General features: G+C 37.9%; 1 protein-coding gene and 1 long non-coding RNA gene across 3 annotated transcripts in view; one reads left to right on the top strand and one right to left on the bottom strand.

Annotated features, from left to right (window-relative positions):
- LOC135321479 (uncharacterized) overlaps nt 1-7,416 on the bottom strand; it is a 31,107-nt gene extending 23,691 nt beyond the window's left edge. The window contains exon 1 of one of the 2 annotated variants that reach the window (XR_010381242.1): nt 7,222-7,416. This is a non-coding gene — a long non-coding RNA (uncharacterized LOC135321479). The remainder of the gene's footprint in view (nt 1-7,221) is intronic. The other variant, XR_010381241.1, reaches the window with a different exon arrangement.
- A 35-nt stretch (nt 7,417-7,451) lies between these two features.
- On the top strand, nt 7,452-25,417 carry HINT3 (histidine triad nucleotide binding protein 3). Its single transcript, XM_010988610.3, has 5 exons — nt 7,452-7,875; nt 16,490-16,607; nt 19,051-19,120; nt 21,030-21,156; nt 23,157-25,417. The coding sequence occupies exons 1-5, from the start codon at nt 7,675-7,677 to the stop codon at nt 23,187-23,189; spliced, it is 549 nt and encodes a 182-aa protein (XP_010986912.1). The 5' UTR covers nt 7,452-7,674; the 3' UTR covers nt 23,190-25,417.
- The last annotated feature ends 1,997 nt before the right edge of the window (nt 25,418-27,414 follow it).

Below are 27,414 nucleotides of genomic sequence, written 5' to 3'. Positions count from 1 at the left end.
CTTTCATATTGTTATTGCTGCTATATTTTATTTGCATGTGTCTAATATTCTTCTGTGTGAATGTGCCACTATACTACTATTTAATCTGTTCTCCTGTCCGAGGATAGAGTTGCCTGCAGTTCCGTCTTGCTCTGACCATTCTGCTGAGAGCCATGTGAAAGAGCTTCACTGAGATGGAACGGCTGGACCATGCAGTATGTGAATATTTGGCTTTACAAGATAACCCTACAATGTTTCACAAAGTGATTGTACCATCTAAGTGCCTATTAGAATACTTTGTCCAACATCTGCTATTCTTAGATTTCTTAGTTTTTGCCACTTTCAAGGGTTTGCAATGTTATTTCATTGTGGTTCTAATTTGCATCCCTGACTCCTAATGAGTGAGCATCTTTTAATGTATTTCTTAGCCATTTATGTTTTCTCCTTTGTGAGATGTCTATTCAAGTCTACTTCTTCTAGACTATCTTCTTGGAAGAGTTCATATGAAATCCCTGCTGTTACTGCCTTAAAAATAGACATTAGTCAGTCTGTTAATCTCATCTACTTTTGATGAAGAGGACAAATAGTTAACATGAGGTTATCAGAGGTTCTCTGGCCCTACAAGGGTATTTTCTCAAGCTTCTCCCTTAAGTGGGCAATATATAGGGAGAAGGGTGAAAAAGGAGGATGTTTGTTGATTTGAGTCTTGCTTTGCAGATTCGGGCATGAATTGGCACTTATTAATGAGAATATGTGATTTTTTTTTTTAGAAGCAGCATCAAGTAGTTCATTTGTAATCATAGTAAACATTTCTTGAGTGCTTATGCATGAGGTACTAGTCTAAGCACTTTACATATATTATCTCAATTAATCTTCATAATAACGTGTGATGGTCATTGAGGAAATGAAAGCCCTGAAAAATTAATGATTTGTCTAAGGTGGAATCACTACTAAATGGTAAAAACAGGCTTCAAATTGAGGGAGCCTGACTCCCGAGCCCACACCTTTAGACACTTAGATAACCACAAGCAAGTTAGTTTTGGGAGTACAGCAAAAACAGAGGGAGGACATGGCGGGTACCCAGAAGCAACTCAGGTAATTGAGGGGCCTCTGAGGTTTACGCTGGGTAGGGAAGGAGGTGAAAGTCGGAAAGCAACTGAAAGAGTTGAAGAAAGATCAAGAGCAGAAATTACCAAAAGGTCAGGAGAGTGTGGAAGTTGCTAGGACAGGTGCTTTCAGAGGTGTGAAGAATCACTGAAGTTCAGGTCCTCAGAGCATCTGGGTAAACATCAAATTAGGATTTTGCCACAGGAATGAGTTGCATTAAAGAAGAATTGAGGCAAAAAGCACTGGAATCCAGGTGCTTGAGAAGCTATGAATCACGGACACTGAGGTTGTCTGAGATGACAGCGGGAGTTTGGCAGCACTTGTGAGCCAGGTGCGGAAGCTTTCTGTGAATCGGGGAGTGACCAGGAAGCTGGTGCACGATGTGACTAAGCTTCAGGCCAATGGCAGGAGAATCAAAAGCGCGCAGAGGGTGGGAAGTTGCACACAGGGAATGGGATCACCTGGACTGGCAATCACAAGCTAGAAGAATGCCAACACTGCTCCCAAGTCTCTCTCAGCATGTTGGAAGATGTGGAGAAACAGCAGTTTTTGTTTGTCAAGGCTCAAGGAAAGCGATGTTCCTGGGGGAATGCCAGGTTTGAATTAAGGCAAGAAGGTAAAAGTATGGTTTTGTCAGGAGGTTGAGGGTATAGATTAGGGTGCTTATGATGAAATTGTGGCTTTTACAGGGGAAAGAGATTCAAAGAAGTTAGAGGTGGGAAAGCAGGGGAAAAGCAGCAGGGGACAGTTTGGGTATGAGTAAAGTGAAGTTTAAAGATTGTTTTAATAAGAAAAGGAATCACTGGTGAGGATGAGATTTGTTGGCCTTGGGATTATGAAAAAAATACAGGTGTGAGTTTGACAGGAAAATTGACATTAACTTTAAGACGATGGAGGTGTGCTGATTTACATGGCAGCTGTTTTCTGTTGATTTGAGGGAGAAAGGAAGTGCCTCTGGTCCTACTAAAAGGTCTGAAAGAGGGACCTCCTCTATCATCCCAACCAAATGATCCTGAGTAGGCGGAGTCATCCTCCTGTGTCCCATTTTCTCCATTTCTACAATAGGAGTAATAATATCTACCTCTCTGAGTTGTCATGCAAATTGCTTCACCTCTATGAAAGTGTCTTAGAAAATGGCAAAATGCCAGACAAAGGTAAGGGAGTACTATTATGATGTTAGCCACATCAAACTTTGTTTATGCTGAATTCTTTATCAGAAATGCAAAGTCCAAGTGTAATCTTGTTCCTGATAAAAGCAGAAATTACCTTTAATGCTTGGTTTTCAGGAAGCCGAAGACATGGCTTTCAGGAAAGCATTATGAAACAAAGTAGAAATGGCTGCGTTATATTCAGTAGACAAGTAAACAGAATAATTTATCAGGGAAATAGCAGGAATGGGAGAGTCATTATAAGGAGATGAAATTTTTTTCTTTCGTCATTCTCTCCATTACAAATAATTTACAGTTTCCACTTCAGAACAACAGACTAGGAATTCCCTTAAAGTCCTTCAGCAAAGTTCAAACACCCGCAAGTTGGGACTCTGGGCTACTTGCCAATATTTGTTCAAAGGGAACTCTAAATAAAGCAGTTTAATAATCAGAAACTGGAAATTTCTCTCCTTTCCCACACACAAGCACTTCTCCCTCCCCTTCTTTTTCCCATTAGACATTTCACTCATTCCAACAGATGGAGGCCAGTATCATGCAATACTTAGTACCAAGTAATGGCCCCTTCAGCCTTAAGTGTTTCCTTTTATACTGTTTTTCTTAAGGGGAAGAAATGTGTCCATGCTTGTTTTTGCCTTCAGAAAAATCTAATATTCTTCAGACATGGTGAAACAGCAAAGTTATCCCTATTTACTAAATATAAGCCAGAAAAGGTCTTTGTATTCATGTTCAGAAAATTTCTATTTAGGATGTAGAAAAGTGGTGTCTACTGTCAAGATGATACTTTATGAGTTTAATACAAACTCACCAACACATTTTCAATGTCCTCACTGTAAAATGGAATGAACACTGCGCTTTATCAGATATATGGCTATAGCAGCTCCATCATCTGTCTCTGCCAGAAACACCAAGAAATTTGCCTAAAAATGTCTTGTGGCTTTTGACATCAGGGTTGAACAACTCAAAAATTTATGGAATGAGATTCTTTATGAAATAGAATGATAAAGGAAATGATGTTTATCTGGAACCCTGAATTTTAAAAATCTGTTAAAATGTTTTCCTTATGACAAAAATAATATATTTTTATTGTTTAAGATGTAAAACCAAAAGAAGGAAAACATCGTCATAATTTATCCATCCAGAGATCACAGTGCAAATATATATAGATATGTATCCCTCCAGGCATTTTTCTTACAAATTCACGTGTATATTTAACAAACATGGACTCATATCAGACATAGCATCTTACAACCTACTAAACATATGAACGGGTCAAAGTATCGTGACTTAAGAGCACAGGATCCTGTCAGACTGCTTGGATTTGGGTCTCAGCTCTGTCACTGACTAATGGAATGACATTGGGCTGTGTGAGATCACCAAGGGAGTGAGTGTAGCTAAAAAGAAGAGTACCAGCAAGTTGCATAAGTTAAATAGACATAGCTTTGTGTTTGTGAGAGGAAGACGGAGGGAGGGTAGGGAGAGAGACGGGGGGGGGGGGTAGGGAGAGAGGGAGAGAGAGAGGGAGAGTGGGGGAGGAGAGAGAGTGAGTGGGGGGGGAGGGAGGGAGGATGGGGGAGAAATCTAGGACCAAAACCCATTAGTGATGAAAGAGTTTTAGAAAAAGTGGAAGCAGCCAAGGAGACTTGAAAAGGAACACCCAACCAAGTAGGAGGAAAAATGAGAAAGTGTGGTGTTCTAGAAACCAGGAGAAGAAAAGCTGATCAAGACGGGGATAACAATCATTTCAATGAAAAGGTGAGGACTGAGAAGAGACTGTTCGATCTGGTGACATGGAGGTCACTGGCCACCTTGACCGAATAGTTTGGATGCAATGATGGCAGTTAAAGCCTGATAGGAGACAGTGTGAGAGGAGAGGAGAGGAATTGGAAAGAGTACAGCCAACTTCTTGGGGGGTCTGGTTGGAAAGGAGAGCAGAGGAATGGATCAGTAAGTGATGGGGAAAGCACAGAAACCTGAAGGCTTGTTTTAATTATGGTATGATGTTCAAAGCTGGCTCTTAATAAATGTTTGCTACTGATAACAATGATATGACTTACATCCATACTGTAAATTATTTTCAAATAAGATGATAGCCTGATACATCCTTCTACATACAACACATTCATGCTTTTTTCTCAGTTGGGATTTTAACTTAAAAAGTAGATAAACAAGAATGATGGGTAAATTCCCCATTAATCAAGTTTATAAGTTGTTCACAGTCAGTTACTATGTAGTAAACACTTTAGCAAATATGAAATTTGACCTTTAAATTGAAAAGATTATTTTCTAAAGTAATAACCAGATAATTAATTGCTTAAGTTTATTCTAGTTAGCATTATACAAGATAAATGACACTGCAAAAGCACAACTCAGTCTCTGTCATAAACAGGAGCACTAAAGCTTCTGTATTTCAGTGAAAACGAACCATCTCATGATTTAAATCGTTTTACATACAACCACTATCTATTGACAACAATTGTTAACATTTATTGAGAGCTTTGGGCCAGGCTGCCAGGCTTTAGTTCTCACAAAAATGTTTACATTAAGCATTATTATTATCCTCATTCTATACATGAAGAAACAGCCACAGCAGAGAAAGATAAAAATCTTAGCGCATGTCTTCACAGATGGTAGGCTGTACAGCTGTCTAATTTCAGCGCCTGCCCTAAAGCAGGACTGCTAGCCCACAAGGTGCCCTTGTGAAAGTAGGAAACAGCACCCCATTTTGCAAATAAAATTTAAAGTTAGTTTACAACACAAACGGCTGTTTACCAGGGGCCCTATCCAGAACATCAGCTGGTAGCAGCTCGGCCTGTGCACACACAATGCCTATACTTCTGTCTGCTTCCACACCAGGACATCTACTCCCATTTTCAAATATTTTGTTGTGCTCCTCCCACTTCCATGGTAGGTGACTATAACAAGTCCAAGGTTGGGGAATAGGAAGCAAGTCTTTGAAAGTACCAGGTTAAGGAGAGAAGTAGTTCCTAGGAACGTAGTCAGGACAGGTGTGCAGGTGCCTGTGCCACTGCGTGGATGAATGGTCTCCTGAGCATGTGTGTGCATGACCATATGCTCCCAATGTGGGTTTTTGCAGGAATCATTGGCCAGAAGGTCTGGAATCTCCAGACCTGTGCTTTTAAGTAAGTTTATGTTTGTCTATGATGTGAATTAGGACATTCCTATTTGCGGTGTTCCTTTATCAAGGAACATAATTCCTAGTAGGGAAAATATGGACATAAATAGCATATAATACAAAGTGGTAAGTTCTACAAAAGAAGTATTAAAAACCTGAATTGTGAGTTCACAACAGGAAGTGTTTATTTCAGTTTGGTTAATTAAAGAAAATTTCATGAAGGAGGCAGCATTTGAGGAGTGGCGTGGAAGGTGGAATCCGGCTGTGCAGAGGTGTAAACAAGGATATTTCAGAGGGAACAGTGTAGATAAAAGCAGAGTGATGAATGAAAATCATGCATGAAAACAGTGGATACTTAAACTGGGCAAAGTAATGTACTGATTCTGAACCCTGCCTTGGGCTCCTGAAGGGCTATGAAGCTGTTATGGTGGCTCCTGAAGTTACTGGCAAACTGCAAAAGGATTGAAAATGCCTTGAATACACATGTACAACTACTTTACAAATATATAAATGCTTCTGATTAATACAACATAAATTCATTCAAAAGCGTTAGTGAATTTGTAATTGGACGTTGTTACTAAGTATTTTCTAAACCAACAAATACCAAGGGTACGACTACTGTAATGAGCTAGTCTAAAAAATTTTCCAGTGTTAAAAACGTTCTGTTTTCAAAAAGGCTGACAGGTTATGGTGTCAGACAAACCTTTATCTGAACTCTGTCACTACCAATAATTAGTTGTATGTTACTAGGCAAATCTGAGTTTGTTTCTTTATCTCTAGTGGGAATTATAAAAACTAACCATGCTTGTTTTGATGATTAGAGAAACACTTGGCACATTTTTAGGTGTTCAGCAAATGCTAAGTACTGTAAAATGAAAAGCCGAGGTCAAATCAGAGTCCACCTTGAATGCCAAAGCTAAGGAATTGGTACTTTATCTTTGGGCTTGATCACTACTGAAGGGTTTTTGTCTGAGTGGCAGGAAAATCAAGGAGAGAAACTAGTTAGAAGGATATTGCTGAGGTTGAGGTGAGGCATAATGGGGCACTGGCAGTGAATTTCTGGAATATTTCAGACTATAAGCTACAGGATTCCTCATTGACCTGTGTATGAAGAGTAAGATAAAAGCTGCTATTCTGATCTAGCTGGTGCTGTTAGCAACAAAACAAGTAGAGGTATGAAGTTCAGTTTTGGACATTCTGAGCTTAGCACATGATAAAAGAAAATTTCACACACTGAAATTTAGGTAAGTCATTTCGGCTTATACATGAGTTAACTTGAATTTTATGCTAACTAAAATGGCCTGTTTGTGGCCCATCAAACACCCATTCTACATCTGCTTTGATTATTAAAGAATAAGGGCACCTTGGCCAGAAGTAAACAATGTCCATGTAAAAAACAAAAATTAAATGCCCCTCTTCTCAGGATGCCAATGCTAGTACTTCCTTGGTGATAAGGCTCCCTCCCCAGGTGCCGAGGCCATACTGAATCACTGTGTAAGTGCTCGTATGTTCTTTTTTGAAACTGTAAAGAAATATATCCTTGACTTTTATTGTTTCTTTGTTCTGACAAGATACAAAACTGTGCTGGAAGCCATGCTTCTCTGGATCAGCACCTCAGAGTAATTTGAGAAGCAGGCTTCCCAGCTAGTCCTCATTTTTACTCAAATAAAACTGTTTCCTATTCTTATTCTTATTATTTATGTTGACACACCTACTATCGCTGAAAATGCATATATAGAGCATCAAATATGATCTAGGCTGAAAACAAAGCGCTAGAAATTCTGTTCATTCTCTTAAAACGCATGAATTTTTAAGAACTTTTCTTTCCCTTACAACATCGTGACACACTCCTGGGGCACCTTACATCGCAGGCTTCAGGGAAACGACGTTCAACCCATCAACAGGTTCCTTTTGGCCCCAAGATAGGGCGCGCCAGTGATGTCACCGCGACGGAGGGCGCGAGCCTGCGTTTCGGCGGACGTCGTGCGTTGTTACCAACGAGACGCAGGGCGAGGGCCGACTGCCGCCGCCAGCGGCTCCTCTCCGTAGCGCCCGCTCGCGTCCTCCTGCGCCCCCTCGTGGCCTCCAGTGGGCGGGCCCGCCTCTGGCTTTGCGGCCGCGCAGCGAGTCTCCCTCGGTCTAGCCTGGATCAGCTCCAGCGCCCACCTCCTGGCCCGGCCCAGCGCCAGGCGAGGGGCGACGCCTGGAGGCAAAATCGAGGAGGTGCAGGAGGCGAACTCTGCGTGGGCCCTGTGGTCGCCGAGAAGCCTGAGGCTCTCAGCTGCGATGGCGGAGGAGCAGGAGTGCGGTTCCGCGAAGTCCTGCGCCGACCTTGAGGCAGCGGGGGCTGCAGAACCTACGGGGTCTTCACCGGAGACCAGCGCGGTCGCCGCAGAGTCGCCGGAGCTCCAGGGCTGCAGTAGCAAGTGCGTGTTCTGCCGGATCGCGGGGCAGCAGGACACCGGCACTGAGCTCCTGTACTGTGAGGTGGGCGGCGCCGACCGGCCCGGGGCTCCGCGGGGCCTCGCGGGTGTGGGTGCGGGCGGGTCCTGGGGAAATGGGGATGGGAGGCTGCGTGTTCTGCTGTTAGTGATAGACTTGCTTCTCTCGGCGGCGGCGGGAGGGTCACCAGCGGCCTCTCGGCTGTTCTGAAGGGAGAGAATGTGGGGATAAAGTCTCTCTCTGCAGCTGCCGAGGTACTTGGTAGAAAGTAGCAGGTATGGCCTCTAATTTCATTACAGGGACCCCTCCCTGCGCCTTTCTAGGCACAGCTTTTACATTCCGCACTCAATTGCTGATACTGAAAACTGGTAGAAAATCAATCCTGGTCATTGTGAAGCGCTTGTTGTTAGACTGAAAATAGGCTGGCAGGAGTGGGTCCGAGGTCGGACCATTACTCAGTGACTTCTGATTCGCATTAAAGGGTCCAGTTCCTAGAACTGTTATCAGTTGAGATGTGTGGAAAATTTCAGAGCACTAAGACTGTCCAGATATTTAAGAACAGATACCTGGTAGTCAGTTTCTTCTACCAGCTCAACTTGCCTTTAAAGAAACAACCTTTTGAGACAACCAAAGATACTGAGTTTTTGTTTTTGGTTTTGGTAGTAATCATACTATTCATTTGTTAAAAGTAAATTGATTTCCTTCTAAGCACTGTTGGAGATTCAGTGGTGAGCAAGGTAAAGGATAGTCCCTGTCTAGATTTTATAATCTGAAGGGTGGAGTGAATACCGAGGAAGCAGCTGATGGTGAAATGGTTTTACCACCTGCAGTATTTTGCAAGGCCCGTGGAGAGGCACCTGACCCAGATTTGAAGGGTCAGGGAAGGCATTCCCCAGGAAGTGAGACATGAAAAAATAAGTAGGCATTTATCAGGTGAGGAAGAGGGAAGAATGTCCCTGGTAAAGAGAACCTTGGAAGGTTCCATTTGTGCCACAGGAAAGGAGAAATCCAATCTAACTGGAATACAGAGTCTGAGGGGATGCATGGTGAGAGATGAGGCTGAAGAGGTAAATAGGGGGCCAAATTATTAAGGCCATTGTAATTTATGTTAAGGAGTTTGGGCATTATTTGAAGAGTGAAGGGAAGCCCTGCAGTGTTTAATGCTACTGTTAAGGCTGGGTTTGAAGGAAGGGGTTGAGGGGCTACATGAGAGGGTTTGATCTTTGAGAGATCATCTGGCACTGCTGTAGAGAATGGAGCAGTCTGGAGGCATGGATCTGAAGTAATCCAGCCTGATGATGGCCTGAAATAAGAATGTGATAGTAGGGCTGAAGAAAAGTGGATAAATTTAAGGACATAGGAGATAAAACAGGCAGGACAGGATCTGACACTGGGGAGATCTGTATCTCTAGCCCAGATGATAGGACTGATGGTTTATAGATGGCAATTGTAAAGAGAGGAATTAATGAGATCACTAGGAAGTGTATGTAGAGTAAGAAGTGAAGAGGCCCCTACACAGAACCCCAAAGAACACTAACATCATAAGAGAGAGGCAGAGGAACAGAAGGAAAACCAGAAAAGTTAAGAGAAAGGAGTGTGTCAGGAAGAAAGGAATTGGCAGCACTATCAGCCTTCCCTAATCCTCATGTCTGGGTTAGGTGACCCTGCAGTATGCTTGCAGAGAGGCCAAGTTAGATCAGAACGGGTTTTGCCTCTAGAGTGATGGTCATTGACCTTGAGGAGAGCAATTGCAGAAGGCATTTGGCAGATTGTACTTGATAAGAACCTGGAGGATGAAAAATTGAAGACAGCAAGTATAGACAACTTTTGAAGGAAGTCTGGCCATCCTGGGGAATAGGGGAAGGGAATGGTAACTACAGGAAGAGATGGGGTTAATGTTGCCGAAACACAGCTCCCATACCCTGCTTACCGAATTGAAACTTGAGGACAGAGTTTTGGATGAAGTAGAAAAGGCAGGTTTATTTCTCTGCCAGGCAAAGGAAGTCACAGTGGACTAACGTCTCTTAAGACTGTGAGCCTGCTAGGGAGAGAAGGCAGGGGGTTTTATAGTAAAAGTTCAAGAGTTCAAGGGGCAGAGCTGGTTTCCTTAGAGATTGCATACAGGGTAACAAGCTGTTGCAAAGTTATTCTTATTTTTGCAGATGCGGTGGTCCCCTTCCCTCTGCTGGGTATGAAGTTCACCTCAGGCTTTGAGACTCTCTTAATATTCTTGTACAACAAAGGATGAATAGGAAGGGGATCCCTGGAAAAGAGCTCTAGAGAAAAATGTGTGCAGTTTAAAATCAGGTTGATAAATGCTTTTAGCCTTTTAAGCAGGCTGAAGCCTGGGACCTCCTGTACCTCAAACAACAGGATACGAGGAAACCACAAGGGGTCTAGGAGGCCACTAGGGTCAGGAGCAGGGTACTGGGGGCAAAAGCAGGGTACTAAGCATGACCCCTGCACACAGCACCAGCACCACAAGGGAGCTGGGCAGACCACCCATGCCTCCCTCCTTTCCAGCCTAACCCTAGCTCAGTTGGTAGAGCATGAGAAAAACCCTTTAAACCATCATATAGTTAAGCAGTTACAAACACCATTACAGATATCAGATGGTCACCAATGACAATAGAGTCCTGCTCGGTTACATTAAGAGAAAGCTTTTTAAAACAGTGAAGACTTTGGTGTGTTTAAAATGAAACGGTGCCGGTGGAGAGAGGTTTCAAATGGCCCAGGGCAGTAGAGCTTTGTTCCTGGGAAAGAGGAATCTCAGGCACTCATCCATTCCTCGGTATTTGAATGAGTGCCTCCTGTGTGCCAGGCACTGTTGGAGGCATTGAGAAACAGCAGTAAACAAAATGTGCAAAAACCCCTGTCCTCGGGGAACTTACATTGTACTCACAGGAAATAGACAATAAGCAACATAATAAGTAAAATACATAGTTTATTAGATGGTGAAAAATAAAAGAGAAAAGGAATGCAACTTTAAAGGAAAAGCTGCACTAAGAATGTGGCATTTGAATGAAGCCCTGAAGGAGGCGAAGGAGCAAAATATATGGTTATTTTGAAGTAAAAAGTTTGAAGTAGCTCCCCTGGAGGCCAGCAGAGAGGATGAGGGAGACAAGGATTCTTGTGTAGTGATGAGGGTCAGTTGAGGTGGAGGACATTTGGTTTAATGTCTGCTCAGCCACAAGACTTTTGCCTCCCCTCAAGCAGAAGCTTAAGTCCAGTTTCAGATAATGTGGGCCGGTGTGTCAACCCAGAGTTGGAGTCCGGTCCTATGGTTGTTACCAAAGTGCAGCAGGACAACGCTAAGAATTTATGCTGCAGAAAGACTGAATAGGAGAAGAAAGTGAGACAGGAAGCAGCTGACAGAGAAAGAGTAAGTCCATCAGTTGTCTGTACAGTAGACCTTTGCTGAGCTGATCTGGACAGTCAGAAGGGACCAAGTTCTGTCTCTTTATTCACTCCTTATTTTACTAATTATAAAATTAAGTAAACAAGAGGTAAAGTGAGTTTTTTAACTTCACAGAGTTCAATATTTCTTAGATTCTTGGAAACTGCTTTTAAATTGTGCATGCTCCAGTACCAGTGTTGAAGAAAACTGATAGAAAATAGGTACCAGTAGTTGTGGAAAGCTTTGTCTAAAAATTGTCATTGAGGAGGGGAGGCTGGTCCAGACTTACATCATAGTTACCTTCCTGGCCAAAGGTCAGGATTTTTTCTTTGTTTGGAACATTCTCAAAGTAAACTATATGAGGAGACTCAGGGCGTTTTTATAGAGGAAATTAATACTTTAAAATAATTTATACCCTAAATAGGGAACATAGATCAATATATACAATAGTCCATATAATACAAAACATAGGATACATATACTTGTGCAGTAGTGCGCCAAGAAGTTGTTCTTTTTTTTCCAAAATGAATCTAGCATGATTTAATGTAGAAGAGCTCACTAACTAAAGATTAATGAATCTTTTTAAAAAGAGAATAATTACCTAATACTGAATTTGTACATTTTAGATTATATATAATATTCATGTATTCATATATATTCATTATAAACATCTAGATACTGTTGGGTTTATGTGAAGTAAGGTAAACTTATAATTAAGTGTAGAGGAGAAAATCTGATTTGGATTAATTGGACTGGTTACCAGCATCATGTAGCGTTAGTCTGGGAAACATTCTGGCAAAAGCTGGAGAAGATTCCTCACCCCACAGGCCTCTGTATAGTGTTTTCTTGTTGTATACTGTGGAATCAAAAGTAAGCAAAGACTAGACCATGCGTTCTCATGGGGGAGATACCACTCCCCAAGGGGTGAAAACTGGTTCTTGGGAGGCGATACTGTATTCTCTTTTTATGTATGAGGCAAAGATGTACATAGAGTACATAAACAGATAAAGAGTGTTCTGTGGTATTAAAATGTAGTAGGGGTGGGATTAGGAAGAAATGCCTCAAAAATGTTCTTAGAGGGGCATTGATGAAAATGTGGTTGAGAAACACTGGGCTAAATGTTTATTTTCACCCTGCTTGAGACATTACTGAGGGAATACTAGTTTAATTTGAATGCTTTTCCCCTTCTTCAATCAAAATTGACCTAAAACCTTAGATGGCATGATACTGAAATGTTCTTTCAAGTGTTCTTTCTTTTTATTCGCTTAAGATGTCACTCATGGTTTAGTTGCAGGAAAGAAAAATAAATCAGGCTTTTTTTTAAAGCAGAAATTGATTTAACATAGGGAATTATTTGCTAAAATAGTCATTGCAAGGGCTGGAGGAGCTGGTTTTGGAAAAGCCTTTAAGAATGACATCCAGAACAGCACTGCAGAACTGGCTCCCTGGGGAGATAGGTCAGGAAGGTAGGAGTCAGGTGACTGCCATCAGAAACTGGACTTCAGGAAAATGTCCCCTTAGGTGTGATCCAGAGATGAGGAAAGTGTGACTGCCACTTTTAAACTGTGCTTTTAATGGCAGTACTGTTGGCATTTGGGGTTGGACTCTGCTTAGTTGTGCAGGGCAATTCCACCTATTGGATCATGGAAGACTTCATCTCTGTGGAAAAGCATCTGAAAACCATTACAACACACCATTTTTTAAGGGATAAATGAAGGAGTTTCGGTAGCTTTATCCTTCTATTTAAGCAACTGCCATTTATTTATTCAACAGTTTTGCAGACTTACTATGTGTTACTCACTTGGAGTTCAAAGATGAATATGACATGTCCCACACTTGAGAAGCTTGCCAATGAGCTGAACTGAAAGCAGCAAATGAAAAATTCTCTTTTAGTGGGTGTCATTAAAGATAAGATAGTCAAAAGTCACTTGAAATTATCTGGTCTTTGTGTGGTTATGCTACCAACATGACATGCAGTTAGGTTCACTTGTTTCTGTTTGTTTTCAATTTTTAGAGACTACTTTTTTTTAAGTCCAAAAATGTATGCTAAATATTCACTTTTTTAAAGCAAAGTACATTCGAAGTCTAGTATTCATTCTCTTGTTATTTCTACCCTGTTCCTCTTTCCCTGTAAGAAACTTTTAAAAAGCGGTTTTGGTTTATCTTTCCTTTGTGAGTAAATATGTATGCATATGTTTATATTCCCCCTTAATATACAAAAGATAACCTAACCGCTCTTGTTCTTTGCTTTTTTTTTTTTTTTTACCTTAGGAGAATGTTTCAGAAGTGACTTCATAAGTATATAAAGATCTTCCTCATTCCTTTTTACAGCTACACAATACTCCATTTATGAACTCACTGTAATTTATTCAACCAGTCTCTTAAATGAATTATGGACATGGGTTATTTTCAGCCGTTTGCCATCATAAATTGTGCTTCAAAGAATAGCCTTGTTCAAATATCATCTGATATTTTTTGCCTTTTTAATCTGTGGAATGGGAGGACAGTCTTTCTTCAAGTGAAGAGTCTATATATTCGCTGGGTCAGTAGTAGCAGCAGGGAGAGGGGGACATCAGAGAGCCAGTTTTCAGTACTTTAGAAAGCCTAATGGGAATCTAATTCAATCACTGATTGCATAGACTAGATAAAACATCAATCTTCTTTGCTTTTGACAGGAATTTTACCTACTGATGATGATGATAGTTATGTTGATTGATAGTTTTTTTAAATTAATAAGAATTTAGAAAATAAAATACTAATGTGTGACATTTAGTAAACAAAACCTTTCAAAATAGGGTTTTGAGAGATGACAGAGAACTGGGCATTTCGTTCATTCTCATGGCTGAGTCATATAAGACAAAAGATTTTTAGGAGCTTATTTTTTTTCTTCTATTATCCTTTAGATTGGCACTTTCTAGTTCCATGAATCTAAAGAAGTGTCACTCCTGCTTTGAGGTAGAATCCAGCTATATTATCTCTAACTAATTCTAATCAAGATGTATTCTGTACAAGAATTACCTCTGGATTTTGAAAGTTAATACCATAATTGAGGGGAAATAAAGACATATAAAACTGGTGTGTTATGATCAATCTGGGAAATACAATTTTGTTGTGCTAGATTAGGTCCCCAATACTAGTTGTTTCTCAGCTGGGAGCATTAAAGAAATAATGGAAAATGAAACATTCAAAAACATTGTGGTCTTCAATCTTATCCTTTCCTAAAAAGGATATCAATGGATATCAATATTTAAAGTTACTACTAGACAGAATAACCATAGTAAAAATTTTTTAAATTGATGAAGTTGTTATGTTTGTTATTTTAGGGTTAGAGTTAGCCCTTGGGGTTCCCCAAGTCATCCAACCTTCTGGGACTATACACACACACACACACACACACACATTTGCATATATTTACATATGTATGTATATGTACACACACGTACGTACGTATGTATGTACGTACACACACACACACGTACACACACACACACACACACACACTCCTAGTCTGAATCTCTATCCATGAATTAACAGCAAACCCATCGCTCTCTCAAATATATCAAAAGATTTTCTCCTGGGACTAGGGGAATATGCTGCATACATTATCCCTAGTCACCTCATGAGTTTCTGTTTCTACTTAATTTTCTATCTCAACCTCAAACTTTTGTCTTGCTTCAACCGAAGAGAATAACAGATTCTTTTCATTTTATTTTCCTGTTAACATTAAAGCAAAGCAACAATTGCTACAGATTTTTCTGAAAGTTTGGGGGCAGTTAGGATCTCATTTTTGAAACATAGCATCAGATCCCTGTTTCTGTAGGGAGGCACCTCCATTCACTTCTTGTTTGTTTACCTTCCTCCTAGCTCATGCTTCATTCAGTTAACCCATCACTGTGTTTACCACAAGATCTTAAAGTTGCATTTTTTCCCCTCTCTATTCTCCTCTTTTAGGCAGGTTACACTTAATAGCTGGAAAAATAATTCAGATTTTTGTGTTGTTGTGCTTCTGCATTTTAGTAGCTCCTCATTGAAAGTATGCATGTGAGGACAGCAACAAATCAATATTTAAACAATATTTTAATAAGATGATATTGTGGGCATTTTATAGAAGCCTTAAGGTAGAAAAGGGACACACAATACCTTATTTTTGCTGACCTCCATTTCAATCATGGCTCTGCTTGGGGGCTAAAAGTAGACAAAAAGTCCCATTCGCTGAATTGTGGTCTCAGTGAGGTTAACTTGTCAGTCACCTGGAGCTTAGGTGAGCAGTATGGATACTGATAAGGAAGTTCATGGTGCAGTATGTACAGTTGCCTTTTATCATTCTCGTTGAAATCAAGATTGCTGACATGGATATTAGGCCCTTGTTCAAACTGAATTTTGGTTCTTAGAGTGGAGAACTAATGAGCAACAATGCATTCTGGGAATTTTTCTGAGGGAAATTATGCTTATTGATACAGATTTTATTTAACTTTGACTAATTTTAAAAATATAAGGTATTGAATGAGGTTATTTAGGGAATACAGGTTTTTCTGTTGGAAAAGCTTGAAATTCAAATGTTAACAAGTTGAAAGACTCCCTGTTTCGTTTCCTTTTCTTTTTTTCTTATATTACTGTGTGGAGTATGTAAGCCAGAAAACCGAGGCCTTACATGTACTGGACTGGGCACACAACTTAATACAAAATACTGGAGTTTGTCTCAACATTTCAGACTCTTTTTGGTGCTGTAACGTGGCAAGTAAATTTAAAGTATTCATAATTACTGTAAAAAATGTTTAAAAGTGTAACCCCTAGATATGTAGATGCTAGATGATGTTATAACAGAGGTAAATGTCACTTTGGAAAAAATTAAACGTAAACAAGAATTTATCAATCTTGCTATGATTCTGTAGTCAAACCCTTAAAAGTACATATTAGGAGTGGAAAAACTTTAGGGTAGAGATGAAGAAATATATAATGAAATTTTTAAAACTCTGGGATTATGGTAATGAAGTTTTAATAAACTTTATTCATAATTGTTTTCCTCAAATTGATTTCTTGTCTTTTTCTTCTCTGGAATAAATGAGCATCTCATGAAGGAACTAAAAGCTTGTCTTTATGGACTTAATGCTTAATCACAAAATTGCCCAGTGGGGATTAGTTGTGACATAAGGACCATTTCCTTATCAGACTGAGATTTATGATGTTTAAGGCATGCATTAGGACAGCATTAGGAAATTCTTTTAAAAAATTCACTAACAAATGATACATTTTTTCCTTTAGAATGAAGACCTAGTTTGCTTCAAAGATATCAAGCCAGCAGCACCTCATCATTATCTTGTGGTGCCAAAGAAGCATATTGAAAACTGCAGATACCTAAAGAAAGATCACCTGGAACTGGGTAAGATGATCGCAGTATTCTGCGTGGCTATGTCTTCTTGAATCGGCATCAGTGATGGCAGAGACTGAAAACAGTTTAGCCAGGTATTATGATAGATGAGCATTATGGCTTTTTGAAACTTTCATTATGAAAAATTTCAAAAATATACAAAAATGAAGAAAATTGTATAATCTCCATGTATTTATCACCCAAGCTCAACATTTATTAACTCGTGGCTAATCTTTTTACATATATTAATCTTCTCCCACAGTGAATTTGAAGCAAATCCCAGATATCATCTTTAAAAAAAATCTCTTTAAAAAATCATCTTTAAAGAAATCTCTAAAAGATTATGCCTCTTTTTGCTTTTTAAATGATGGCTTTCTTGATTCTGAAAGTGAAAGGTGCTATGAAAAGTTACAGACAAACAAGTTATGATATGGCATATGAGCTCATATTGCCTGAGAGTGAGACCATATTGGTACCTGCCTTGTAGTTAGTTTCCTGTGTAGATGAACCAACGTTTAATTATGCGATTTTAGTGATGAACTTTTAGGCTCTGAAAAAGGGATTCTGAAATCCTTCTCTTACAGGATTATCCTGTATTTTCTTATTCGTGATTTCTGTGACTTGTCAACTATCATTTACTAAGACATTTCTAAGTTTACATCACATCTGCTTTAATAGCCATTGTCAACAGGGTCTGGGATTAATTTGATCAATACCGTAAGGTAACTGGCAAGATAAATAGATAAATAGGGCTAGATTTTTGAAGGTCATTAAGAAATTTCTTTGATGAAAACCTTGATAGGTTTATTAGTGTTTGTACTACTGAATTACCAGTTTATTTAAACAGTTTTTTCTAGATATTGAGAAGTACCTTAGTCATCTTAAGTTCTATCAGTACATTTCACGCTCATTCCAACAGATGGAGGCCAATTTACATGCACATTTAGGCAACAGCCACCACAGCCTTAAGAATTTCCTTTTATACTATTATGCTTAAGGAGGGAGAAATGTATTTATGTTTGTTTTTCTTTTTCTAGTATTTCCTTTCTTGGTAAAAGTTGTTATAACTGTTGTAAATCAAATGTTACTAATTTTGAGGCATCATTTGGGATTTCATTATATGTATTGTTCTTTCTGATTTTGCATATATTTGAATATTTCCATATTAAAAGTTTAAAGATACTTGCAATTAATGTTTTTATATAGTCTAAAGTTGGGAAAATAATAAGCATATGGAAGAGCTCAGTAACACAGGCAAGCACTGTGACAATAAAGGACATTAACAGAACTTCACCTAACTATAGAATACACATTTTGTTAGAAGCACGTGTTCACCAAGGTAGACTATATTCCAGACAATGAAATAAGTCTCAATACATTTCAAATGATCAAAATCTTATAAAATATGTTATCTGATGACAATGGAATTAAAGTAGAAAAATAGTAAAATCTAGACTAAGTCTTAACATTTTAAAATTAACGCCCTTTTAAATACCTTCTAAATAAGTTAAAAAGACTATTTTCAATTGATTGGTAATAGACATATATCTATCAAAATTTGTAGAATGTAGTGAAAGCAGAATCTAGAAGGAAATTTATAGCTTTAAGTGCTTGTATTAGAAAAGGAAGTGTAAAACCAATGACCTAAGGTTCCAGTTTAGGATGCTAGAAGAGGCAAGCAAATTAGATCAAAGTAAGTATAAAGAAGGAACTAGTAAGATTAGATATCAGTGACATAGGAAAGAGACAATAGGTTTTGCTTCATGTATTTGGATCTGATTCTAAGTGAACACGTAATTATGATTGTCATGCCATCTCAATGAATTTATCCATTTTTATCATTATAATAAATACATTCCTCTTTATTTCTGGAAGTACTTCTTGCATCTCTTTTGTATGGTATTAATTTAGCTCCTCCAGCTTTCTTATTACTTATTGTTTGCATTTGGTATCTTTTTCTATCCTTTACTTGTAAATTGAATATTTACATTTAAAGACTCGAAGACAGCAATATAATTGGGTCCTGCTTTTAAAAAAATATATATATATAGTGTGAAAATCTCTGTCTTTTAATCGGAGAGTTTAGTAAAGAAACAATATAACCATTGATAAAGCTGGATTTAGGTCTACCATCTTGCCATTTGTTTTCTGTCTTTCTTCTTGATTCAAACATTTTCTTGCTCATTTACTTGGTTTCCTTATGATTAGAATTAGACCTCAGTAGGGTCAGATGTCCTAGTCACTTGATAGTATCTGTTAACAGCTGTCCAAAGTCAGCCTATGAGTGATATTGTGTAATAGGTTGAACCTTCATTTCAGTTGTTGATAAGCAAACTTCTCAGTAACTTAGAGCTATTGAATGTGTCTTTAATGTGTATCCATTTTTACTAGGATTAGTAACTATGTAGTGAACTTAATGTTTCCTATAGTGTGATACAGTTTTCCTGTTTTATAGTTGAGAACATGGTAACTGTTGGAAAAACCATTCTTGAAAGGAATAATTTCACTGACTTTAAAAATACAAGGTATGTATACTTCCAGGTAGAAATCAATATATGCAGTTGATTTTTTTGAAATGTTATTTCCTCAGGAAAATTAAAGTAGAGAAGGCAAAGTTCATGGGTTAGAGCAGTTTTCCTGAAAGTGAGCATTGTTCATTGGTAAATTTAATAAACAAATCTTTTCATATCTCAACATCTAATAATCACCACTTATAGTTTGGACAGACAAGTGTATTCATGCAGTGAGTACATAAAATTAGTTACTTAGTCCACTTTGTTCAATTTGTGCATTCCTATAAAATTGTGTATAAACTGAATTTCCTTAGAAAAAATTTATTCTGTGATTGAAATATACATTATGACACTTCTAGCATGAAAGTAACTTGTATTCGTTTCTTGCTGAACTGAACTCTGGCATTTGCCAAAGTTTGAGCAAAAGCACTCAATGTTCAATTTGGCAACTGTGTTAATTAATCTAATTTTTTTCTTTTTAAAAGATTTCTGATTTTGTTTTGTATGATCAAGCAATACCAAGGCAGGTATAGTAGAGATTACTTCTGACAACTCTGAACTGGAATTTAGAGAGACCGGAATTCTAATGCTGTCCATGCTACTTGCCGTTACTGTGCTTGTACTGGCTGTGTTACTTTAGATAAGTCATTTAACCTCTCCAAGGTAACAGCTGCTCTGCCTACTTATAGGCCCAAAGGAGACTGTGTGTGTGTAAAAATCCCGTGAAAACTGTCCAGCACTATGTTCAAGGGTGATAATGACAAGGGACAGATGGTACTTGAGACCCTTTGGTCAAAAGCAGCACGTTCCCCCCCCAGTCATAGGAGTGCTTATGAGAAGAATGAGCACTGGACTTGGAGTCAAGAGCCCTGAGTCTTAATCCTACCTCTACCACTGCCTAACTTTGTGACCTTGGGAAGTCTCTTCAACTTGTTGGATCTTGGTTTCCCCATCTTTAAAATGAAAAGGTTGAGTGAACCCTTGAGTTGCTTCTAGCTTTTAGATTACCTGATTCCATTGTATGACTCCTGTTTCATAAGGGAAAACCTAGTCTTCTTTTCTTGGTAGTGGTAGGAGCTTTTCAATATGTCACAAATCTGACTCCACATTGTCAGTCCTGTGTTGCTGCAATACAGCACCTCTCCTCTGCCTTCTTCCCACACTCCCAGACACTTTTGGTCTCTTTTTTTTTTTTTAAATTGGGACTTCTAGTTTGAACAGGGAAATATTTCTAGGCTTAGATTATTGTTACAGGTGTGCTTTGCTCCATTCAGAGTAAGTGAACTTACAAAACTGTTTGTAAATGGATTTTTAAGAGGTTAAGTCATATTTTAAAAAATGTTTTACTAGTCAAAAGAATTCTCTTGTAAATGTCCTATAAAGCACATAATTACGAATAGTTATCATCTAACTTATTTTCAGTATTCAAAAAACTTAACTCATGATAAAGATTTTTTAGCGGTGGTAAGGAAATGATGGATCATTTTATTAAAGGAGAGAGCATGCCATCTACTGGCTATGTCTTGGAAAAGGGAACCCTGCTTCTGCTTGAGTGTCCAGTTATTTTAAGATTCATTGCAGAGACATCTTTTAGGAGAATGAAAGCTTAATATAAGAACTGAAGCGATAAGAAATGCCAGCTCAGAATTCATAAAGTTTATACTGCGGCACAACATGCTGTGAAAGCCTTCATTGATAAAGAGTTTATCTTACTGTAAACTTCAATATGAAAAGAAGAGGAGCTGTGTGGATACTCTGAAGTGCATAAGGAAAAACAGTGAAAGAGATGTTTGAGTAGTAATCTATCTACCTTAGGTAATCTGTTTTGGATATCTTTAATGTCCTTGTTTTAACCTGAAAATACAGCTTTGAACTATTATGGAGCTCATTTGCGAACTCTCTCTCCGCCTTCCTGTTGCAGGATGGGGTTCCACCTGCCACCGTTCTGTTCCGTCTCCCACTTGCACCTTCACGTTCTGGCACCCGCCGATCAGCTTAGCTTCGTATCAAAACTGGTTTATAGAGTGAATTCCTATTGGTTTATCTCAGTAAGTACTATTGTTTTGCCAGCAGCATACAAAAATATTTAATATATTTGTCCTTTTTGTTGTAGTTTTTCTTTTCTTGGCAACAGTAGGTAGGTACACCTCTTATAGACTTGGTCATCTGTTTTAACCTATCATTGGCACAGATCCAAAATAATATTTTTAATTTGGGGGACTTTCCATGTCATCAGATCTGTAGGAAGAGGTGCTATGGCGAAGTCAGTTTTAAGCAGAGGATATGATACAGAAGAACCATGGCATTAATAGTTCATAATCCTGATTCCTGGCTCCATTAGTTATTTGAGTGGCCATGTGCAAGTTACTTAAACTTTTTAAGGCCCAAGTTTTTTATCTATCACCTGCATATAGGTCATAGTGCCTACCAGTAGGGTTGATAAGAGGATTGATGAAATAATTAACATGTAAAGCAGCTAAAACTGTACCTTGCAAATAGTAGGGGTTAATAAAAGTTACCTGCTGCCTCTATCATCATCACCAACATCACTGTAGAAACTGATGCAAGTGGTAGCATCAGCTATTAGATCTGAGGTTGAAGCTTTGAGCCTAAAAAATTGCAGGACTCTGCTTTGCTAGGGCAAAAGTAGAACAGAATTCAACTGATTATAGGCTTGAAACCTGACAGTCGAGCTTTAGTTATTAAGTGACTCTGTCCTTCCAGGGCCACTTGACTAGTAATAGTAATTTACTTTTCTTATTTTATGTGTCCATGATATAGTTGCTATTTTCCAATAATTATCAGATTACAAATTAAATAATTACTATTAGGTAATGCATACCATTATTATTCCTCGACTTGTTGTCCAGATGATTTTAATTAAAAACATATTTAAGATATGTGTGTGTATTTGAAATTAAAAAGTGGGGCATTTTTAGGAAGCTTTAAAAAAAATCCATATGATAAGCAGGGATATTTATTGTTATTTGTATTTCTAATTTGCTATACTATCTACGCTTTTATAATAAAATAATTAAAATATAATTTAAAAATTATAAAAATGTATTTCCTTACATGATATTTCAGTTGGGAAAAAAATGAATGAACAAAGTTATGAGATCTGTTAATGTTCCATCCTGGGAATCTGAACTCTTCTTAAGTCTAGGTATTTAAGTATATATTATAAGACTTTGAAAAAAATCAAGATAAAGATATTAAAGTTTATTCCAAAACCTTATATAATGTTCCAGATATATAAGATGATTGTGAAAAGTATCTGAAATGATACAACTAGAAGACTTTAGTTTTCTTTTTATTTTTTCAAGATTTATTTTTTAGAGCAGTTTTAGTTTCACAGCAAAATTGAATGGAAAGTAGAGTTCCCGTATACCCTCTGTCCCCACATACTCACAGTCTCCCCACTATCAACATCCTACACCACAGTGATAAATTTGTCATGATCTATAAAACTACATTGCCATGTCATTATCACTCAGTCTGTGGTTTACATTAGGGGTCATTCTTGGTGTTGTACATTCTTTGGGTTTGGACAAATGCATAATGACTTGTATCCACCATTACAGTATGATGCAGAATAGTTTAACTGCCCTAAAAATCCTCTGTGCTATGACCATTCATTTCTCCCTCCCCATAATCCCTAGTAACCACTGATCTTTTTAATGTCTCCTTTTGCCTTTTCCAGAATATCACATAGCTGGAATCATACAGTACGCAGCCTTTTCAGATTGACTTCTTTCACTTAGTAAAATGCATTTCATATTCCTGCATGTCTAGTTTACTTTTTAAAACTTTAGTATTATATTTATTTTCCTTATTGAAACTGTCTAACAAATAGGCAATGTGGACAAAAATCTGCCTATTTACATATAATCTAGAATACCTTTACTGTAGTTTAAAAACTACTATATTGAACAGAACTTGTAGCAGCCAGCTATTCTGCTGTGGCTCGTTATACTAGGGATGCCAGTAGAATTATTTCATGTTGGCTATGATAACTAGAATTTAAAATGTTATTTTTAAATTACAGGCTGATTATTTGATTGAAAAACTAAGAACATGAAAATGTCAACAGTGGAAGATTTTCCTAATCTTGGCTCAATATAAACCAATATTTTGGTCTTTTGAAGTCTAATTACAATTGTAAGGTTCATTTGGTTTTATGAGAAGCTATTACTGGGTAGCCTTAAATCTTTTTTTAATGTTTATTTCCTGAAATCAGTGACAGTTACATGAATACTTTGTCATTGATTTCTTTGTTTTAATGGTTCCTTGACTAAGGTATAAGATACAATAGATAAATCCCATTAAAACAAATTCTGTTAATCAAGAAGGGCTCTATATTTTTTTTTAAAAAGTTCAAATATTTTTATTTCTCAGTAGATAGTCAATTATAATAGTGATTTATTTATGAAAAATAAACTGGTATTAAAAGTACTTTTGTTGGATCCCTTATTAAATGAAGGAGGAAAAGAAGTTATTTCTTGATCATTCTATAATTTTTCACATTGAATTTCAAAATAAAGAGTACCATACTACACAGTGCTCTCTAATCTTGTTGATGGAAGAAGTTGTACATGTGTCACTTTTTATTCAGATTTCGGATGCTGGTTTTCATTTCTGGAAACCTAGCATCTTTGTAATAAGTTGATCCTGAAAACTATATAATATATATAAAATAATTTCTTTCTAACAGTGAATTTGCCATAACAATTTGGCTACACAAGAGAATTCATTGCAGTGGAATTTTATCTGTAAGAAAATAAATGGGGAAGGAACATAAAGTAGTTACATGAATGTATTAAAACTGGAAGAAACTGTTGCTTTATGACTTGTTTATTGTACCAAAGGAAAATTAGAATTACAAAGTGGTTAGACCAATCTTTTATCATGAAAAAGTCCTTATTTGAAAGTAGAGATAGATAGGCTTGGATGAGAAAATTTTACTTCAATAACACAACATTAATATTACCGGCAAATCATTTCATGAGACATATTTCTTTAGGGATTGTCTTTTGGTGCTGATCTACACTAACAATAATGAATGTGACTGAAGAGTAACTACTGAAAGCTAATCTTACGTTGTGCCACTGTGTATAATAATACTGTGTACATGAATACAAATGAACATAAAGATTAAAGTATTGGTGTTAGAAATAGGCTGAGAAGACTAGGTTTTTTTCCTCCCTTCCTTTTTTGGGCCATGATATTAAACATAGTTTTAAGTAATGAAATACTTATTACAATATTTAGTTACAACTTCTGGAATCAGTACTGTTTAGTTTACTTGTTCATCTATTCATTCAACAAACATTTGCTGAGCATTTAATGTGTACCAGACACTGTCAGGATCAGGAAATACAGAAGTGAGAAAGGACAGTCTGCCTCCAGTTGCTAATACAAGGATCAGACGTAACCAGTGATTACAATTTAGTATGTTAAGTGCAGTAATGTACATAGAAGAGGCTGTGCAGAGGGAAACACTTTTGAGAGGAGGTGGCAGTAAAACTGAGTATTTAAGACAGTGTTAGGCAGGTAGGTAGTGGAAGTTCAGGCTGGGAGACGCACATGTACTCTCCTTGAGTTCTCCTTCCATGTTATTTTACTTCACAATTGAGTGTCCGAGCTTCATTTTATTCATTGGAGCTGGAGAGAAGGATTTGGAAGTAGGGGTTATGGACTGTCAAAATTAGATTTACAAGTTTTTCAGCAGCTTGCTCAGCACCTATACAAATTAGCAGTTATCAGTTTCTATAAATCTGTGACCAGCTTCAGAAAAGGAATTTTCAACATGTGCAACATGTTGTACTATGTGAACTTGCCTTGACATAATTGACAATATTATGCTAAAAACATGTATTTAAGGAATTCTCAAATGCCTTGTGGACCTCTTAAAAAATGTGTTTAACCATTTGATTTAATTTATATGGGATTATCCCCTCTCATAGAAAGTTTTTCTCCTTTGTTGTAAAACCCTTGGAACCTTACACTTTTAGTGGCACTTCTCTTGTAAAAATTAGTAATGAAATTATGACAATTAAAATTCACTCAGCCTTTTCAGAAGTTTGATTATTTGGTAACTTGTACAGCTACCTATAACATTAGCTCAACAGAAAGCTAATTCATAATCTGTCTTAATGTTTAAAGTAGTATCAAGAGCATTATTTATGCATGTTGTGATACTGTGTTTTACAGCTGCAGAACTATAAAATTATTAATAATGAACTACTTCAAACTGTATTTACACAGCTAAATTTCTGCTAAATAAATATGGAAAAATATTGTGTAAAATTTTGTCTCTCTGAACTTCAAAAATTATTTTTGTTTTTAAGACTTTTTTACAGAGTAGACATACCTCTTATTTCATACAAGAATCCAAAGTCAAGAGGCCAGTCTCTACTACTGCAACACCCATATATTTCTAGAATTTGATGTGAAAAAGTCATCTTTAGAAGTTGATATGCCCACACTTTCATTAAGTGCCCACTATGCTTTTTACTAAAATGAAGCTTATGCCTATTGTTTCATCAGTTTATGAATCAGCTTTTATTTTGGCAATATAAATACAAAAAACAGATCTGATTCAGCTTAAATAAACTTTATTAAGGTGGCTAAATATACTTTTGATTAAGGAGAATTAGATCCTTGTATGATTAGTTATTTAAAGCCACCTGGGTAGAGATGGAGCTACAATTAACAATCATCCATTAATTCAACCAATCTGAAGTCAAATATCTTTCAGATACATGTATTATATTTTCTACTGATATAAAATAGGAATCTCAAGCTTAAAAATTTCCCCCTTCCCTATCCATTCCTTTCAGTCTTCCCCATCTTCGTTAATGGCAACTGCAATCTTTCAGTTTTTCAGGCCAAAAATCTTGCAGTCATCCTTGACTCCGGCTATCTCTCACACTTCATATCTAACACATTAGCGAACTCCATCAGCAGTATCTTCAGAATATATTCAGAAGTTGACCACTTCTCACTACTTGTACTTCTCACTCCTCGCCACTGCTGTCATCTTGGCCAAGTTCTCATCATCTCTTACCTAGATTATTACAGTTAGCCTCCACTTTCTCCCTGCTTTTGCCCTTGCCCACCCTACAGTCTATTCTCAGTGCATTTATACATTAAATAAACAGAACTTGTATGCCTACAAGTATTTTCCTTGTAGCAAAAATACTACAAGGATACCAAATGGTAAATGAGTGGTCCAGCTAAGTCAGTCCCCAAAGCCTGGAGTGGTGAGAGAAGTCTGCACACAAAAAAGTGACATTTCAGCCCAGTTTTGGAGAACTAGGATTTGAAGGGTTTTAGGGAAATTTGGAAGTACACGCCAGGAGGAGGACCATTAGGAACTACGCTCTCAGGCTCACAGTTCCCAAACACTTTGCCCTCAGACAGACAAGAAAATTTTGGCACCAGGGTGTTGCCTTGAAGGGACCCCAAACAAAAATCAGTTAATTCCTTTCGCTGCTCAGAGTCTCTGCCTTTTCAGACAGTCATCCTCTCCTGCCTTGAATATTACTAGAATCTCTTGACTGGGTTCCATGCCTCCAGTTGCTTCCTTTCTAACACTGCCTCCATCAGAGTTCTTTCTGAATTACTGACCTGATTATGCAATTTTCTTGCATATGAAAACCTCACCATCTACCCTCAAGATTATATATCAGCATTTTCAGCTTTATCTCTCACTTGTGCCCAATATGCCAGCCATTTTTACTATTTCAACTGAACTGAGCACACCTTAGAAAATCTGTTCACCTTTAAGGGCCAGTGTGAATAGTTATAAGCAACTTCCATCATTGTTTTAATATACAGTGGGCTGTTGACTGGTCAAGTGAGTCTAACAAACAATACAACTTAATTGGGTACAGCTGACCGTGTAACACAAGGCGGGGCGGGGGGGGGGGCCAGGAGTGGTGGGGATTGGGGCACCCACCCCTTGCAAAGTCAAAGATCTGTGTATAACTTTACAGTTGGTCCTCCAATCTCTAACCTTGTAGTACTGTAGTATTATTCATTAGGGGAAAAAACAAAAAGTCCGCATATAAGTGTACGCGGGACGTTCAAATCCCTGTTGTTCACGGGTCAAGAGAACTTACTCTGACGAGGACATTGTGAGGTACAGAATGAATCGTAAGAGATCTTCTTGGTCCTCAAGAGCTTATTCTAACTGGTTTACAAGGCATGTATTTTGAAAAGTTATTGCAAAAATACTACAAGGATACCAAATGGTAAATGAGTGGTCCAGCTAAGTCAGTCCCCAAAGCCTGGAGTGGTGA

This window comes from Camelus dromedarius, chromosome 6, assembly GCF_036321535.1.
Source record: "Camelus dromedarius isolate mCamDro1 chromosome 6, mCamDro1.pat, whole genome shotgun sequence".
NCBI lineage: Eukaryota > Metazoa > Chordata > Mammalia > Artiodactyla > Camelidae > Camelus > Camelus dromedarius.
Note: the sequence above shows the minus strand (reverse complement) of the source record. Positions and strands in the feature narration are given on the sequence as shown.

Excerpts from the sequence above, each read along its gene's own strand:
- HINT3 (XM_010988610.3), top strand. The coding sequence starts at position 7,675 with ATGGCGGAGGAGCAGGAGTGCGGTTCCGCGAAGTCCTGCGCCGACCTT. Across the intron at positions 19,121-21,029 it reads ACTGACTTTAAAAATACAAG|GATGGGGTTCCACCTGCCAC; the intron begins GTATGTATACTT and ends TTCCTGTTGCAG. Across the intron at positions 21,157-23,156 it reads ATTCCTATTGGTTTATCTCA|GCTGATTATTTGATTGAAAA; the intron begins GTAAGTACTATT and ends TTTAAATTACAG.